Source organism: Sphaeramia orbicularis, chromosome 8 (assembly GCF_902148855.1).
Source record: "Sphaeramia orbicularis chromosome 8, fSphaOr1.1, whole genome shotgun sequence".
Classification (NCBI taxonomy): domain Eukaryota; kingdom Metazoa; phylum Chordata; class Actinopteri; order Kurtiformes; family Apogonidae; genus Sphaeramia; species Sphaeramia orbicularis.
This window is the reverse complement of record NC_043964.1, coordinates 52377221-52394024: the sequence shown is the minus strand read 5'-3', so window position 1 is coordinate 52394024 and position 16804 is coordinate 52377221. Positions and strand designations below refer to the sequence as shown.

At 37.9% G+C, this 16804-nt stretch overlaps 1 protein-coding gene across 2 annotated transcripts in view; it reads right to left on the bottom strand.

The window, feature by feature from the left end:
- LOC115424594 (tetratricopeptide repeat protein 39A) overlaps positions 1-15691 on the bottom strand; it is a 57483-nt gene extending 41792 nt beyond the window's left edge. For both annotated transcript variants that reach the window (XM_030141950.1, XM_030141951.1), the window contains exons 1-2: positions 15434-15691; positions 3223-3327 (exon numbers count right to left, since the gene is read on the bottom strand). In XM_030141950.1, coding sequence (XP_029997810.1) covers positions 3223-3327; positions 15434-15468 — 140 coding nt within the window. In that variant the 5' untranslated portion in view covers positions 15469-15691. The remainder of the gene's footprint in view (positions 1-3222; positions 3328-15433) is intronic.
- Positions 15692-16804: the final 1113 nt, after the last annotated feature.

Below are 16804 nucleotides of genomic sequence, written 5' to 3'. Positions count from 1 at the left end.
ACATCTGAGCATGCTCAGTTCACCCCTCACCACCTGTGGAATGGGGGGTCAAACAGAGCAGTGAGTGACACCAACTCACTTTTTTTTTTTTTTTTTTTAAACACCGTTTTTCTAGTGGTTTTTTGTTTTTATTGTTGTTTGCAGTGTTGTGGTGATTTTTCTTTATTTGTTTTTTTTTTTACTGTGTTTTTACAGAGTTTTGACCATGGAACTGCTTTATGGAGTTAAACTGGAGTTAAAAAGCAGCTGAAATGATTTAGAAAAAAAGAGCCCAAAACTAAAACTACTGGGACCAAATTCACATGTTTTGCTTATTTTATTATTATTCATTTTATTTTAGTCAATTTTCCACAAATTTTTTCATGTTATTTCACTCTTTCAGTGCCATGGGCCGATTAAATCGGCTTTACGAAAACAACCTGTAAAGTGCCACGGGCCGATCAGATCGGCTTTGGAGAACACGCCATATTTGTGTACAAACAAACCATCCACCCCCATTTCTTTCTCACATTTCGATGACGTTCTTTCTGTGTCCCCCTTTTGAGACCAAGCAGACGGGAATTTGAGGTCACGCGACCGAATAATATTTTTATATCTTTTTAATGTTTCTTATTCTCCGGTGTTTCATCAGAGGGAGCCCTCCATGCCGGGGGGCGGCTGTGGACTCCGGGGGCTGTGGCGCCTTCTCTCACTGGAGTCCGCTCCTTTCTGGTGGGTGGGGGTCCCAGTTGGCCCTCTCCCACTAGTTGGGATGCGGGGCTGTGTTGCTGGTGCCTGGTCGCCGGGGTCGGCGGCTGCCTCCTGGTGCGGATGGCTCCCTGAGACAGCGCCTCCTAAATTGATGTTTTACTTTTACTTGTACATTTTTGTTCTGGTCTACCCGTGCACAGTCAGTCTTCTTAAGTATGTGTGAGCTTGTGGGTTTGCATGTATATATATGTGTGTGTGTGTGTGTGTGTGTGTGTGTGTGTGTGTGTGTGTGTGTGTGTGTGTGCGGGTGAGTGTGCGGGTGAGTGGGTGGGTGTGGGTGGGGGGCGGTACTGATTTTTAAACTGATATGTAAAGCACTTTGTGCTACAGTTTTTAATGTATGAAAAGTGCTATATAAATAAAGCTTATTATTATTATTATTATTATTATTATTATAAATTATGCAAATTACGATCAATAATGAATCGGCTGCATCCGGTGCGTTTTGAATCTAATCAGCAATCGGTCGGATGTTACCGAGTGGTTTCCTGCAGGATTCTTCAAATATAAAAACGACGCGAAATACTGAAAAACGGCCAAATTCTGTGGCACTTTTAAGGCTTATTAGCCCCTTAACTATCCGGCACCGAAACAGTTAAACATAACAATATATTCATGCAAAATATTCACAAAATAGTAAATATGTTATTAGTTTTTGTTAATTTAGTTGTTTGTTTTTTTAACCCCTACATTTTGTCTTTTTTTTTCAATTTTGTGCAATTTGTGGCTCATTTTTTTCTTTTTTTCTTTCATTTTTTCAACATTATCTATAATTTTTATTTGCCTATTGTTTTTTCTTTAATTTTGTTCAGTTTGTGACTGATTTTGTTTATGTTACTTATTATTGTTGTTGGATTATTATTCATTTTTCTTCTTTTTTAAATCACTTTGGCAGTTTTGTTCATTTACTGCTTATTTTATTTATTTATTTATTTATTTATTTTTTACCGTGTAACTGCCTTCTGGAGTTTAAGCAGCTGGACTGATTTAGAAAAACAGAGCCCAACACTAAAACTACTAGGTACAAATTCAAATCCTTGTTGCTTATTTTATTAATATTTTTAAAATTTTATTTCTAACTTCATTTTAGTAAATTTTTTTGCATAATTTTTCATGTTATTTACATATAACATATTTATGCAAAATATTTACAAATTATATATCATTAGTTTTCCTTCATTTAATTGCTTATTTTCCCCCCTACATTTAGCCTTTTTTTTCTTCAGTTTTGTGCAGTTTGTGGCTTATTTTGTTCTTTTTTTTTTAACTTCATTTTAGTACATTTTTTGCATATTTTTTCAACAGTATTTATTATTTTTATTTGCTTGTTGTTTTTTCTTCAATTTTGTTCAGTTTGTGTCTCATTTTGTTCATGTTACTTACTATTTTGTTGGATTATTATTCATTTCTGTTCATTTCATTGATCACTTTGGCTGTTTTTGTTCATTTGCTGCTTATTTTATTCTCTTTTTGACCGTGTAACTGCTTTTTACAGTTCAAGCAGCTGGACTGATTTATAAAAAAAGAGCCCAAACGAAAACTACATGGCCCAAATTCAAATCCTTGTTGCTTATTTTATTATTATTATTTTTTAAATTTTATTTCTAACTTCATTTTAGTCTTTCTTTTTGCATAATTTTTCATGTTATTTACATATAACATATTTATGTAAAATATTTACAAATTAAACATTATTAGTTTTCCTTCATTTAGTTGCTTATTTTCCCCCCTACATTTCATCGTTTTTTTAATTCAGTTTTGTGCAGTTTGTGGATTATTACTATTATTTTTTTTAACTTCACTTTAGTAATTTTTTTGCATATTTGTTCAACATTATTGCTTATTTTTATTTGTTTATTGTTTTTTCTTTAATTTTGTTCAGTTTGTGACTTATTTTGTTTGTGTTACTTATTATTGTTGTTGGATTATTATTCATTTTTGTTCATTTCATTGATCACTTTGCGCTGTTTTTGTTCATTTGCTGCTTATTTTATTCTTTTTTTGACTGTGTAACTGCTTTTTAGAGTTCAAGCAGCTGGACTGATTTAGAAAAAAAAAATAGCCCAAACTAAACCTACTGGGCCCAAATTCAAATCCTTGTTGTTGTTCAGTGTGTTCCAGTTCACAGTTGATGTTCAACATCCTAAATCTCTTATTGATGTCCATTCTAGTGCCTTATTTAGTCCAAACCTGTCAAACTTCAATTCCTCTCTTTGTCTTTTTCTGTTCTTCCACCTGTTTTGACCCTAAAACACACAGTAAAACAAAACCACTGAAGAAAAGGAACACAAGCACAAACTCACAGCAGCTTTAATGAACCTGAAACAGACGCAGATTCACAGCAGAACCTTTTCCTGGAACCAGGGCTCAGGGGTTAAAGGGTTAATATGTGAACCTTTACCTGGAACCAGGGCTCAGGGGTTAAAGGGTTAAAGACTGCCGAGGTAAACATGACTGGGATGATTGCATTACCGTGGCCGCAGCCTCTCCAGGCTCTCGCTGAAGTGGTTGTTAAGGAAGAGATCCAAAGCCTCCATACACTCATCCAGGCTCTCCTTCAGGGTCATCTGTGAGGAGCTGCCGCAAGAACACACATATGGGAAAAAAAAACAAGCCCATCAACTAATGTATACAGATGTGACTAAGCTGTGTGTTCATGGGGTGGAGGGTAAAGTCAGCACTCTGTCATTCCACACAACTGTGACTAGAGCTGGGCGATATATCGCCTATGATAATATTGTGCATGTTGATTTTACGACATGCAAATTTTACATTATGGAGTATTCATACTGTCTCGAAAAGAAAACAAACAAACAGTGCATAGACAGTAAAAGAGAGGCGCATGAAAGTCCTCATTGGCCGAATGCGTGCCCCAGAAGCCAATCAGCAAACAGGATTCAGTCTCGTGACTCGTCGGCACCCAAAACACAACATGGTCTCACATAGAGGAAATGTGCAGGCGTCTCCTGTCTCAGAGGATGATTTCATAGTGAGACGTGGGTCCACATCACTAGCCTGATGTTTGTCAAAATAATGTTATATGCAAGCTGGGGCCCCATAAAGAAAGGGGGGGGGGGGTTATGTAGAGGGGGTCCAGTGGAGACAGGTTAAAAGCTGTGAAAATTTTATGTAAGATCCACTATGTAACAGAGGAATAGAAGCCGGGAGTCGGACATTGAAAGTATGTTAGGCTTCACTTTTGTTTCACCCCAGCGTTGGCTACATTAATTATGGACCGCACACCCACACATATAACTTATCTTAGAAATTTTTTAAAATTATCGAGATTTTTTTTTGCCCATATCGCCCACCCAACATGTGGACAGCATCCCTTTAATATCAGGTGTTTTGATGTAAAAGCAGTGATATTTTGCTTTTTTTTTTTCTAATGGAATTCTTCCTTTTCCCTCATTTCCCTGTGGTCTCCACAAACTGTAAATGCTCTGTTTGGGTCGGAATTCTTCATTCATTCAACTCCACAGCTCCATCTTCAACCGTATTTCTGCGTAATGACACCAGACAGGTGGTTTGGAGCACTGGCCCTTTAAATACACGAGACACTTCAGGCTCCGCCCCCTCAAGGTTATTGGCTGTGCTGCTCTGTCCTGTTCAACCAATAACTGAACATTTGAGGTAATGGGCTCCAAGTTTGGACATATTTTCAGTCTGGACTACAACCGCTGCTGCTAGCAAACAATTATAAAGAAATACTGGAGAAATGTTCGTCTGAAGGCTGGACCTTATATGTGCAAATGTCGTGAGTAACAAATTAAGTAGGAATTAAAACAGGTTGTAGAAATATGAATAGAAATATAAAGATAGCTTTGCAGCACCTGGAGGGTTCAAATTCAAACTTGATGAACTATTAGGGTTTGTTATGGTTAGTTTATCTTTACTGTTTATCCTAACGCTTTGCAAGTTTGGTTGGTTCATACTGCCCTCTTGTGGCGGAAGTTGTCTATTGTTTACTGTAAAAACTGTCATGAAGAGCAGCCGTCTGTGTCGTCTTGGCCCACATAAGGCTGTAAGTTTTGTAGATTTAGAAATAGTGATAGGATATTGATCTGTAAGTTAGATAGAAATGGGTTTGTTGTAAATTTTGAGTGTGAAAATGTATTTCTAAGAACGTTAGTATACGGCAGCGGTTTAGCATACAGACTAGCATACAGCAGTAGGTTTGTATACAGCAGCGGTTAGCATTAAGCTAGCGGACTTTTCATATGCTAATTAGGCAATTCAGACTGCTTTATTTACAAGTCAATTCAAAGTACAAGCAATTTAAATACCAATGCTAATGTTTTGTAAAGTTTCTCATTAAGGCAGCAAACTACTGTTAGCTCAGTGTAAAGAAGATATTGTTATAATGAAATAATTGCTGTATTGTGTCTGTGTGTTACAGTTTTACAAAAAAGATGATGAGTACAAGTTTCAGTCAAACGAAGACTCATCTGTTCACTGTCTGTCATAGCTAGATACGTCTAGTGAGGACAGAACAGGGTCCAAATACACAAATAAATGAACCACAGACTAATGAAAGTGGGTTTAGATAAATATGAGCCCTTTAATACACAGCTGATGCATTAGTTTAACATCACACAATGAGAATTATATCCAAATCAAAGAGCATCAAAACAACCACAGTCCAACTCAGAGATATGTAAACTAGGTGCCCATGCAGAGCTCCCAAAAGGCCACAATATTTCCCACAGGAACTGTTTTATTTTTATGTTTTTTTCCGGTAAGATATCAAAAATAGCATATAATGGGAAAAAACATACTTTATCCTCAAATAGATGAAAAGATTATTGTCTAAAAAAAGTGGAAGTACTCATTCTACTTGTGAAGAAGTTGAAAAAGTAGGCGTTGAAATCCTCCTATATAATGCACGTTTTGTGTCTGTCCGTCGTCCGATCAATGTTGCAGCACAGGAGGAGGAGGGCGTTTGCACGGGTTTTCCTCAGCCTTCACAGGCCCAGTCACCGCCAAACTCACCAAATGAATGCAAACATTACCTGACTATCTACTAGGCACAATTTTATGTCTGTATTCAAATGTTGTGAAGTATGCTGGGAGATTTTAGCCTCTCATGCTATCTACAATGGCACCACGGGTACATTGCTGCTAGTGTACTTAACAAGTAAAAGTTAAAAAATGAAGAGGACAGTTCTACCTTTTCTACTGTTCCTGTGCAAAGCAAACTGAACCTCATATTATAATATAATCTAACATGAAAATTATTTAATTATCCTCACATTAAATACAGACAAGTGGTGCCAGGCACAACAAACCCGTCCCTCACACATATTGTAGCTTGGCGTCGATCCAGCTGATGTCATCATGTCTATGCATGTGCTAATGACACATGCATAGACAGCATAGACAAATTTCACCCATTATAAGTAAATGGGGAAAAAAAAAGTTTTAGAAATTCAAACGTCAGCTTTAACCTACTTTCCCCAAAATGTAATCATTTCTATTCTGGGTCACTGGCAATCTATAAACCCAATTTGGCATGAATTCAACCAATAGTTTTGCTGCTAAAACAAAAAAAGAAACAAAAGGTGTCAGGCACAACAAACCCCGCCCCTCCCACGTATTTATTACACGCTTATTTTGGCATCGATCCAGCTGATGTTATCATGTCTGTGGGTGTGCTGATGTCAACATATCAATTGCCTCTATATACACTAAATATAAACAAAATTGTTGTTTTGATAGACATGTGAAATTTTGCCCATTACAAGTAAATGGGGGGGGGGGGGGTGTGTGTGTGTAAAAATTCACTGAAAAAATTTAGCTTTGACCTACTTTTCCCAAAATGTAATCACAACTATGTCTGGGTCACTAGCAATCTATAAACCCAGTTTGGTATGAATTCAACCAATAGTTTTGTGGCTCAAGTGTTAATAAACAAACAAACAAACAAACAAACACACCGAACCAGAAACAATACCCCTTGCCTCCCCTTTTGGGGGAGGGGGGTGTAATAACATAAAAGACTGTTATTTGGGCTTTTAAATCATTGTTGATGATCGTAAAAAACATAGGAGCAAGGGTCCTGTAGTCCAACTGCATTTCTAAAGACATTAATTGACATTTGTTTGACCTTTTAGGGTCCCTCAAGGTCAAAGGTCATGGCACCAAATGAAAGCCCATATGTGATTTCCTATCTACGGCCAATAGTAATTCTATCAATATCTTCAAATGTTTTCAAGTTATAGCACTTTAAAATTTGTGTCCCATTATAAACTAATGAAGATTTTTAACATTTCAAAACCTCATAAAAAAATTTAAAAAAATCAGTATGTCCCAATTCTTTGACTAAACTTGGTAGAACTTACCCCAAAGATGTTCCACAACAAATATGTCATTCTGACTGATGGTTTCAGAGAAGAAGATTCTTAAAAAATTGTTTATGGACAACTGATACCAATAGACCATCAGACCTGCTGGGCTGTTGGACTAATGACAAAGACTAACACATGGGAAATAAGTTTTCTAAATTAACCCTTTATCAGGCAAGTGACTATTTTTGATCATTTTTACACGCATTACAAGAAAGTGACATCGACAGTTCCAGTGAGGACAGTGAGTCCCAAATCTGAGGGCCAATGTGGTCTCCAGGGTCTGTAAGGTCCAATGTGGTCTCCAGGGTCTGTAAGGTCCAATGTGGTCTCCAGGGTCTGTAAGGTCCAATGTGGTCTCCAGGGTCTGTAAGGTCCAATGTGGTCTACAGGGTCTGTAAGGTCCAATGTGGTCTCCAGGGTCTGTAAGGTCCACCTCTGCATGAACAGTGAGTGGACCTGCTTTGTTCAGTTCCATGAAGTAATGGAACTAATGTAAGGAATGATGTTCAAAGGGGTCATGTGGATGTGGACAGGGGTCTGGACCAGCATGCATGGGGGTGGGTCAGGTCAAACAGGGACATGGTTCCATGTTTGGTGTTCAATGGGCTCTACCTTTGTACATATATAAGGGCGAAGTCAAGGGAAGGTTCACATTTGGTCACAAAAATTACATTACAATAATCTACACCAAACTTTTATTTTTGGGTCGGTAATTACTTATATTTTCAGGAAAATATATTTTAAAATGGGAAAAAAATGGTGAAAAAAATTTTGAGGAGTCTTCTGAGTGTGAATGTTTGTACAGTGACCCAGTTTAGTGCCGTCATTCTGGGTTCATTTTATAAACTCTATAAATAAACTACATTTATTCCAAATACATTGATATTTGACTAATATATTATTTATGTCATATTCTAAACACACAGTGTTTAAATTAATGCATATATGTATGCAAAATACATTTGAACATAATGTGAATATATTTTGTATGTTGTAAATATTGTGAAAAAAAAAATATTGATAATTGAAATAAAAAATGTTTAATTTGACATTTCCTTTTGTTGTCCATCTGTGACGCTGACATTTGTCAAAACTCTTGCCATTTAAGTATGATCAAATATTTTTTTCCTCTAACCAATTATTGGGTTGTAAAATAGAAGCTTTAAGGTTTACACTGAATATATTTGAGGATGAAAATGTCAGAGGAACTTCACTGTGGAGAACTTTGGAATTCTGGAAAAAAATAGACATTAATTTTTTGTCCATCTGTGACGCAGTGGTTTTTGATATTTTTCATTTAAAAATATGTGAAACAAAATTTTGCCCTTTGAGTCTGTTTCAGATGGCATTTACACCTTTACAATTATGTGGAATATTTGTCTGAAACTGGTCTGGTTCAACAGGTAGGAATCAAACAGTAGTGGGTGGTCCATCTAGGACGCCCTTGACCACGCCCATAACCTGTATCAGTGTGCGTTCCATATTTCAGTAAGTATTTGTAAGTACTTACACATAATAAGAATGATGAGTGCATAAAATGAAATTTTTGACCAAACATATTTTAAAATGTGCTCAGTGACACGGTTTCATCAAAATGTCACTGATTCTGACAAGGTTTACGTCAAAGTGTTTAACATGGAAATTCACTTAAACTTTCCTATGATGTGTTAAATAACACAAGAATGATGTCAAAATTTAGGAAAATATATTGGAAACTTTTGGACTTAGTGACACAGATTTAAAGTGACATGGTTTCAATTCTTGATCCTATTATGATGTAAAGACCAGTGTGTCTAGAAAACAAGTCCAATACTTTGAATACAAGCATTTATTAAACATCACAATGATAAACTAACAAATAAGTACAAACACAATAATATAAGAGAAAGTTTAATTTTCCTCCTAGATGTGTGTGTTTTCTTGATCTGACCCTCGTCTAATGTTCTAAAATATATTTTCTTGTATTTATTTATATAAAGTTCTTAATTTTTATTTATTTATTTATTTATTTTTGCCACTTACGGGCAATGAACCAAATACAGTAACTTCACTGACCTTGATTTTCTAAACAATAAAAAATGTTGAAAAATTTCACAAAATCTAATAAAGTCCTGTTATGTCCTCCAATAACACACTAAGGTTTAAATTGTGAATTCCAGAGTATTTCTGCGTGTGACCTATAAAGGGTTAAATGTGAAGCTGCTTGTACTCACTTTTGCGCATCGCTCTCATGTTTCCCATTGGACATGTGGTCTTTCCCAGGCGGTCTGGACCTACACCTTTTAGTGGCAGTGATACTCGCACAATACATGATACCAGCGGTAGGCAAACGAAAACCAAAAATGGGAGCTTTTCCTACGCATTCGGTCCTTGTTCAGCCAGATCCATAACCATCTGTTCCGTCTTATTGGGAGGTCAGTCACAGGCTGTATTTACTTATTTATTTAAAGCAGGATCCTAGAGCAGGATCCAAGCACAGTCACTGTCAAACAAAGCACCAAAGGCACACAGGTGCTGTTTGTGTGGGTCAGTAGGAGGCAGTCCTGCAGGTAGGGAAGGGAATCAATAAGAATTTATCCATTCCGATTCCATTATTGATTTTGCTTATCGATCCGAGTCCTTATTAATTCTCTTATCGAATCTCATTGGGTGAGGGAATAAAAGAGTATAAATGGGTGTGTTTGCATTAACTGTCTTTATATTTTCATCTATGCACAGAAAATATAACATATACAGTATGCACAAATGATAACAGATGACGTCGGGCCCGGTTCTGGGGGGGGGGGGGGGGCACCGTACAGTGAAACTGAAACTTAAGATGCTTTACTAATTCCTCTATGTCTCCCACTGTTGTGCATAGGGATGTAATGATTACCAGTATAACAATAAACCACGGTAAAATTGCCAACGGTTAGTATTATCGTTTAAATTCTAATTATCACGATAACCGTGTTTGATTACTGCACTTTTCCGGAGAAAACGCCGATGTAAAGATCTGCTTTTATGTCAAATATTTGAGTACAGCTTTAATTTATTACTATTTTAATTGTATATACCTAATATTTGGAACCAGTATTCACTTTTAAAGTCTTTGAAAAGGTTCGTTAATCATCTGTGTGTTATTTACGCAATAAATTATATACATTTTTCAAATCGGATTTCATTTTTTTTGTGTGTGTTTGGCCTTTTATGTTGACATAGAAGGTTAAAGTGAAAAAAATAATAGGCAGATGATACAAATGAAGTTGTGCTGAAAAAAAAAAAGATACCAAATATGGGTATAGTAAACATTTGTTTATATAGTATATAAAGGCAAAATCAAAAGGAGTGAAAAACGGCCAAAATAGGTTCAGACCACTAAGGGTTAATATTTGAATTTTTCTGCCAAGAGAAAGTACATTGTACCAATTATTGTCTTTGTTTTTTGTTTTTTTTTTGTTGTTGTTGTTTTTTTTTCAAAATACAACTTGTTTAAATTTTTTCAGTGTGTGTATAAGTACTTTTTTAACATTTTGAATACAATTTCAACAATACCGTGATAATAATGATAACCGTGATAATTTTGGTCACAATAACCGTGATATGAAATTTTCATATCGTTACATCCCTAGTTGTGCACCTAATTTCCTTTTCCCTACCTATGGAGACTTTTATTTGAGGGGGCAGGACGTTTGTTACCCGCACCAGAACCAGGCCCAGATGATGCCCTGGTGTTCACTCTGCCACTAGATTCACAGCCACTGCTGAGTAGAGTATCAGGCACATGACATTCCTGTGAATGAATCACATGCTGTGGACAAATGTTTGAACATGTTGGAGGGATTTCCCCCTTTGAACAAATGGAAGCTTTGACAGTGTTCCAAGTGGACCTGGTGTCGTCTTTACACCTGAAATATAAACATACTTTGGAGCGTTTCTGCATCATTACCATGTTGGCTACAGTCTAAACCAAAACAAAGCAGTGTGTGTGTGTGATGTCATCACGCATGAGCAACGAAGGCAGAATCGATAAGCAGAATCGTTAAGCAGGCAAATGATTCCTAGGAACTGAGCTACTGGGAACCGGTTCTCAAAAAGGGGTTGAATTTGGGAAGTTTTTCAGGAGTTATATAGGTTCTCATAAGCCAGTTATATTGAATTAATTACCTCCGCCAAGGAGGTTATGTTTTTGCCAGGGTTTGTTTGTTTGTTTGTTTGTGTGTTTGTTTGTCGGTCCGTTAGTGTGCAACATAACTCAAAAAGTTATGGACAGATTTGGATGAAATTTTCAGGGTTTGTTGGAAATGGGATAAGGAAGAAATGATTAAATTTTGGTGGTGATCGGGGGTGGGGGGGCCCACGGGGGGGGGGGGGGGTGGGGGGTGGGGGGGGGGGGCACTGATCAGCCTTGGCGGAGGTCTGCGCTCTCCGAGTGCTTCTAGTTTAAATCTGCTATTAATGGATATTGTTTGTGCCAGGGAACAAGCTGTCTCCCATTTGTGTTCTGTAATATCTGTTTGGAGGTCTTCTATTCATGCTAATCTTTTAGAATTTGAGGACTCTTTAGTCATTTTTATCAATTTCTTATTTATCATTGAGATCTTCCCCTTACTATAGGTGTCTGATGTTGCCATTTCTTCTAAAACACTTAAAGGAGGACATTGCTATGACTGCATCTTGGAGCAAATAAAACTAAGAATCTGAAAATATTTGAACAAATGGGTTTGAGGGAACCGGTTCTCAAAAAGAACCAGTTCTCGATTCCCATCCTTAGCTGCAGGTGGACATTAGGTGGAACATCATGCCATTTACATGTCGTCCACTTTAATGCTGAAAATGACGATCTGAGCTCAGAGTTTACTGACAGTTGCTTTATTTCTACCTCCTCTTTTGTACATAGTCAAATAAAAAAGCTGTTTCATCCAGTGATGTCCTGAACTGGATTTTTTTGCTTCCAATTCGATGCAATTTTTTTGAGAATTAGTTTTGCCGATACCGATCTGATACCGATCCAATACTGACTTTTCACAGTAACATTTTGATTTAAATTTGGAGTCATTATTTATAGGTTATTATATTATTAGTTTACTGTAGATCACAGCTGGGCTGAATGTGGAACCTGAACTAAAACAAATGTGACACCTTTGATTCTTAAAGCCATACCTACTGATGTGGCATTTCTCACAGCACTTAGTAAAAGTCTGAACATGAACCACCCACCTCCCTCCAAAGCCCCGCCTCCTTCCCCCTGCCTGAGCTCTGACGCTCTCCTCCTCTTACCTGATGCGTGGTGGAAGTGGAGGTGGAGGCGGAGGTCCGGTCCGCTTCGACGTGTCCACAGACCCCTCCCTCAGTAATCAGATACATCATCCACCTGCCACACCCCCTGTTCCATCCGCAGACCCTGTATTTAAGGGTCTGGTCTGTGCAGCGCTGGGTCAGGGTCTTCACTGCACCATGGAGATGAGGTGCCCAGGTGACGGGCACGCACTGTGAACGCGCGGCCTCTGCGAATTTTCCATGGACATTTGAGGTTTCATAGTCCATACATTTATCATCCTACATAATCCTACATTGTGTGACACCAAGTACGTGTACCTGTATGAGTAAAAGCTGAGCTTTGTGCAGACCTGTCTGTTTAGTCCAGTACACCAGACTATTGGACTTTTATCTCCATCCTTCATTCATCGGACTCCTGTTTGTTCATAAATCCGTTTTTTCCCTTTATGTGCATTTGAGTTCTATCCAAACACATCCTAGACAGTAGACTGTGGTCAGTGACAGGAGGAGCAGCGCCAGTGAAGCGTCAGATTCAGAGGAACACACATCGGATGTGGGGACGGCGATAATGGATCGGATGCTGGACGGCCGTAACGGATGATTGACAGGAGGCTCAGCCAGGTTCGGCCAATTATTTCATTCAGACCGAATAAAATGATTGGTCAGAGTTTTATCATAAATATATGAAAATTAAACATTTTTGAGTTTCAATACCTGGTGGATTTCTTTTACATTTTATTTTGACACATGCTTATTAGGAGCATTTTAAGATGACAAAAGAAAAGTGTAAAAATGCCACATCATATGGTATAGCTTTAATTACTTTAGTATCATTTTTGCATTTTCCAAATTCATACTGTGGGACAAATTACAACCTTTGGTGGGCCGGTTTTGGCCCGCAGGCCGTATGTTTACCACTGCTGTAGCCGATGGACAGGTCCGTCCAGGTATTATTTGGGGGTGCGTTCTGCGTTCTATGTTAGTGCACATCAGTGGGTTACTTGTGGGTTGGGGCGGGTCAAAAGAATGTCCTTTTATTTGTGGGGTGGGTTGGGTCAAATAATTCCACAAAAGCCCCTCGGGTTGAAAAAATCTTACACATCACTACCAGACTATAAAGTGAAAGTGAAACCTAGAGACATTTTACTGATTAAACCTCCTGCTGTTGTGCAGCTAATTTTCCTTCTCCCTACCTTTGGAAACTTTAATTTGAGGGAACAGGACGGGTGTTTACCCCCCACCCCAGAACCGGGTCCGGATCGGCCCGATCTCATGACTAAATCCGATCCAATCTGATCTTCTAAAAAATGTCAGATCGGCAGCTGATACCCGTCTGTAGGTCAGATCGGGACATCCCTAGTTTCATGTTCTCTGAATGCACTGTTTCCTGATGACTTTGGACCAGAAGCTTCAAATGATCGCATTCTGGGGAAAGTTATCATCATAACCACGATATTATCACTGGGTAAATATAGTGAAGAGCTGTACATTAGTCTAGTCAATATAAAATATCTTTAATTTCTTGATTAGTAAAGAGGATTTCCTTAAAAAACAGCTGGTTCAGGAGTCTTCACAATAAGCACCACAGGCGACAAAGGCATCATTTACGGTGTCACAGAAGGATCAAATGACAAAAGACAAAAATATCACATGAATAAGACAGTTATTATTCATCTTGCAGCACTGAATATGACCTGTATTTATCTGCAGGCTCAGTCAGTCAGATTCATGTTGGAGAAACAAGTGTCTACATGACGGACTACTTGCGCTGGCAAGAGGTGGTTTTTCGGGCGTAGTGCAAATGGTGCATCACACAAAACTGCAAAGGAAAGACCATTTTCCACAACTAGAGTCACATGAATAAACTAGAAAAGCACTCGGAAAGCGCAGACCTCCGCCAAGGCAGATCAGTGCCCCCCACCCCCACCCCCGATCACCACCAAAATTTAATCCTTTGTTCCTTGTGCCAGTATCAACATCTCCTGACATTCTCATCCAAATCCGTCCATAACTTTTTGAGTTATCTTGCACAGACAGACAGACAAACCAACGCCGGAAAAAACATAAGCTCTTTGGCAGAGGTCATAAAACACTGACACAAAATACTGACGGATGTTACAACAAAGAACAAAAGTTTTAAAAGAAATATGGTGCGGTATGTGTGGACACACCAGGAAACCCAATCATTTTTTTTTAATTAGTACAAGAGAAAGGGGTAGTATATAATAATAATAATGTCCAATGGAAAAGTGACTACTGATTAACTCCACCAAGGAACAGCAGAGGGTATGTTTTCATCTGGGTTTGTTTGCATGTTTGTCTGTTAGAAAAATAACTCAAAAAGTTATGGATGGATTTGGATGAAATCTTCAGGAAATGCTGATACTAGCACAAGGAACAAATGATTAAATTTTGGTGGTGATTGTGGGGGGGTGTCTGCACTCTCTGAGTGCTTTTGTAGTTCTAGCTTTTATCCCTTTGTTACTTTCTTTGACCCTAAAAGTTGTTTCTTTGCGGTTCTTATCTCATCACTTTCTGGTGCTTTGGTCAAAGGCCCTGTAACATTAGTTTTCATCACTACTTAAGACAAACTGAACATTAATAGAAATATATTCAGTTCATATCTCTACAATCCAATACAGTGGCATCTTTGGCAGAACTTCACAACTCTTTATTCTAAACATTTATTTGTAAAATATATATAATAATTTAGGAAGAATCATTTGGTCATTTTCTGAATCATTAGTTGATATCATCCCAACCCATGGGGGCTTTTTCTGCTCAGGGCCCCTTAAAGGCTTGGGCCGGCCCTGGTAACACCTCATCCATTAGTGACAGCGGACACAATTATTCTACACAAAGTTACATGAAAAAGCCCAGATTTAGTCAGTCATCACTCATAGTCAAGGACGGAACACTGACAGAAACAGGTTGGAGATGTTCCCTTATGCAGATACAAGCAGATAAGCTTTGACTTCCTGTGGAGGTGTTTTCCTCTCTTTAAACTGCAGCTGGACAAAAACACAGACATGAAACAAATGAAAGTAGTCTTTGCATTGTGAGTGGTTTGGACTTACTTCTGTGCGGCATTTGCGTCTTTCCCATTGGACATATTCTCTCTCCCAGGCGGCGCGTGCCCAAACACCTGTTGACAGCAGCAGTTGTCGCAGAAAACCCAGACGCATTCACTGTCACTCTGGAAAAGTAAGCTCCGAAAATGACTCCCGACGCATCAATGACTCTTCTTCTCTAGGCGTTAAATGATTCCGGATCCTGTTTGGTAAAGTTAGATCAAGTGCAGTGAGGTGGTGAAGGCATGCGGTTATCCGTGTGGCTCCCAACAGTTGGAGTCTGCGCAGTGGAGGCGCCGATGACTCCACCTCTGTGAAAACACTGCCACGCACACATAAGGACACGGTCTGAGTCACAGCAGCAGGTGTGGGTGGGGAAGTCTGGGCACCTGGACTGGGTCAAGTTTGGTGCCGTGAAGATGGAATAGAATAGAATAGAATAGAATAGAATAGAATAGAATAGAATAGAAAAGCCTTTATTGTCATTTTGCAACTAAAGTCAGCGCAACAATATTTACTAACACCAGTGCTACAGAAATAAGAATAAAGCAAATATAAAATTACAAAAAGTTAAATAATAATAATAATAAGATAAGAAAATATAATAATAATAATAATAATAATAATAATAATAATAATAATAATAATAATAATAACTTAACAAAGTAACCTAAGAATAGAGCTTTGTAGAATAAAAAATAAAAAACAAAACTGGATAAATTATGAATAGGCACAACCCTGTAAAGCCTGAACCATTAAATCATTGACAGAAAATTCCACTTCTTTGAAACTGGAGCCTTTACTGGTCCTTCTGAACTTCCTCCCATTTATTTATTTATTTATTTTTTTCAGATATCAATTTCCATGTATGACTTTCAATTTTGTATCATATTTGATCCATCGGGTCTCAGTGCTCAAATATTATTTTTGAACAAACAAAAACACTATGTAACACAAACATGTCTGACAAATTGTTAATTCCTTTTCAAGATTGTCAAAGTTCTTCCTCCTTCCTCTTTAATGTCAGTCTTGTAGTGTCACTGGAAAGGCCTCTGGTGAATGAACTCCTCCCCCTGGTGGATTATCTGTGTATTGCATGTATCCAATTGTAAACAGTTTTATTCAAGAAAAAAAAAAAAATCACACTGATCAGGTAGAGCACAGGTGTCAAACATGCGGCCCTGGGGCCAAATCTGGCCCGCCAAAGGATCCAGTTAGGCCCTTAGGATGACTTTGTGAAATGCAAAAATTACATTAAGATGTTAACAATCCTTTTATTTCAGGTTCCACATTCAGCCTAATTCAATCTCAAGTGGGTCAGACCAGTAAAATATGATCATGATAACATATAAATAATGACAACTCCAATTTTTTCTC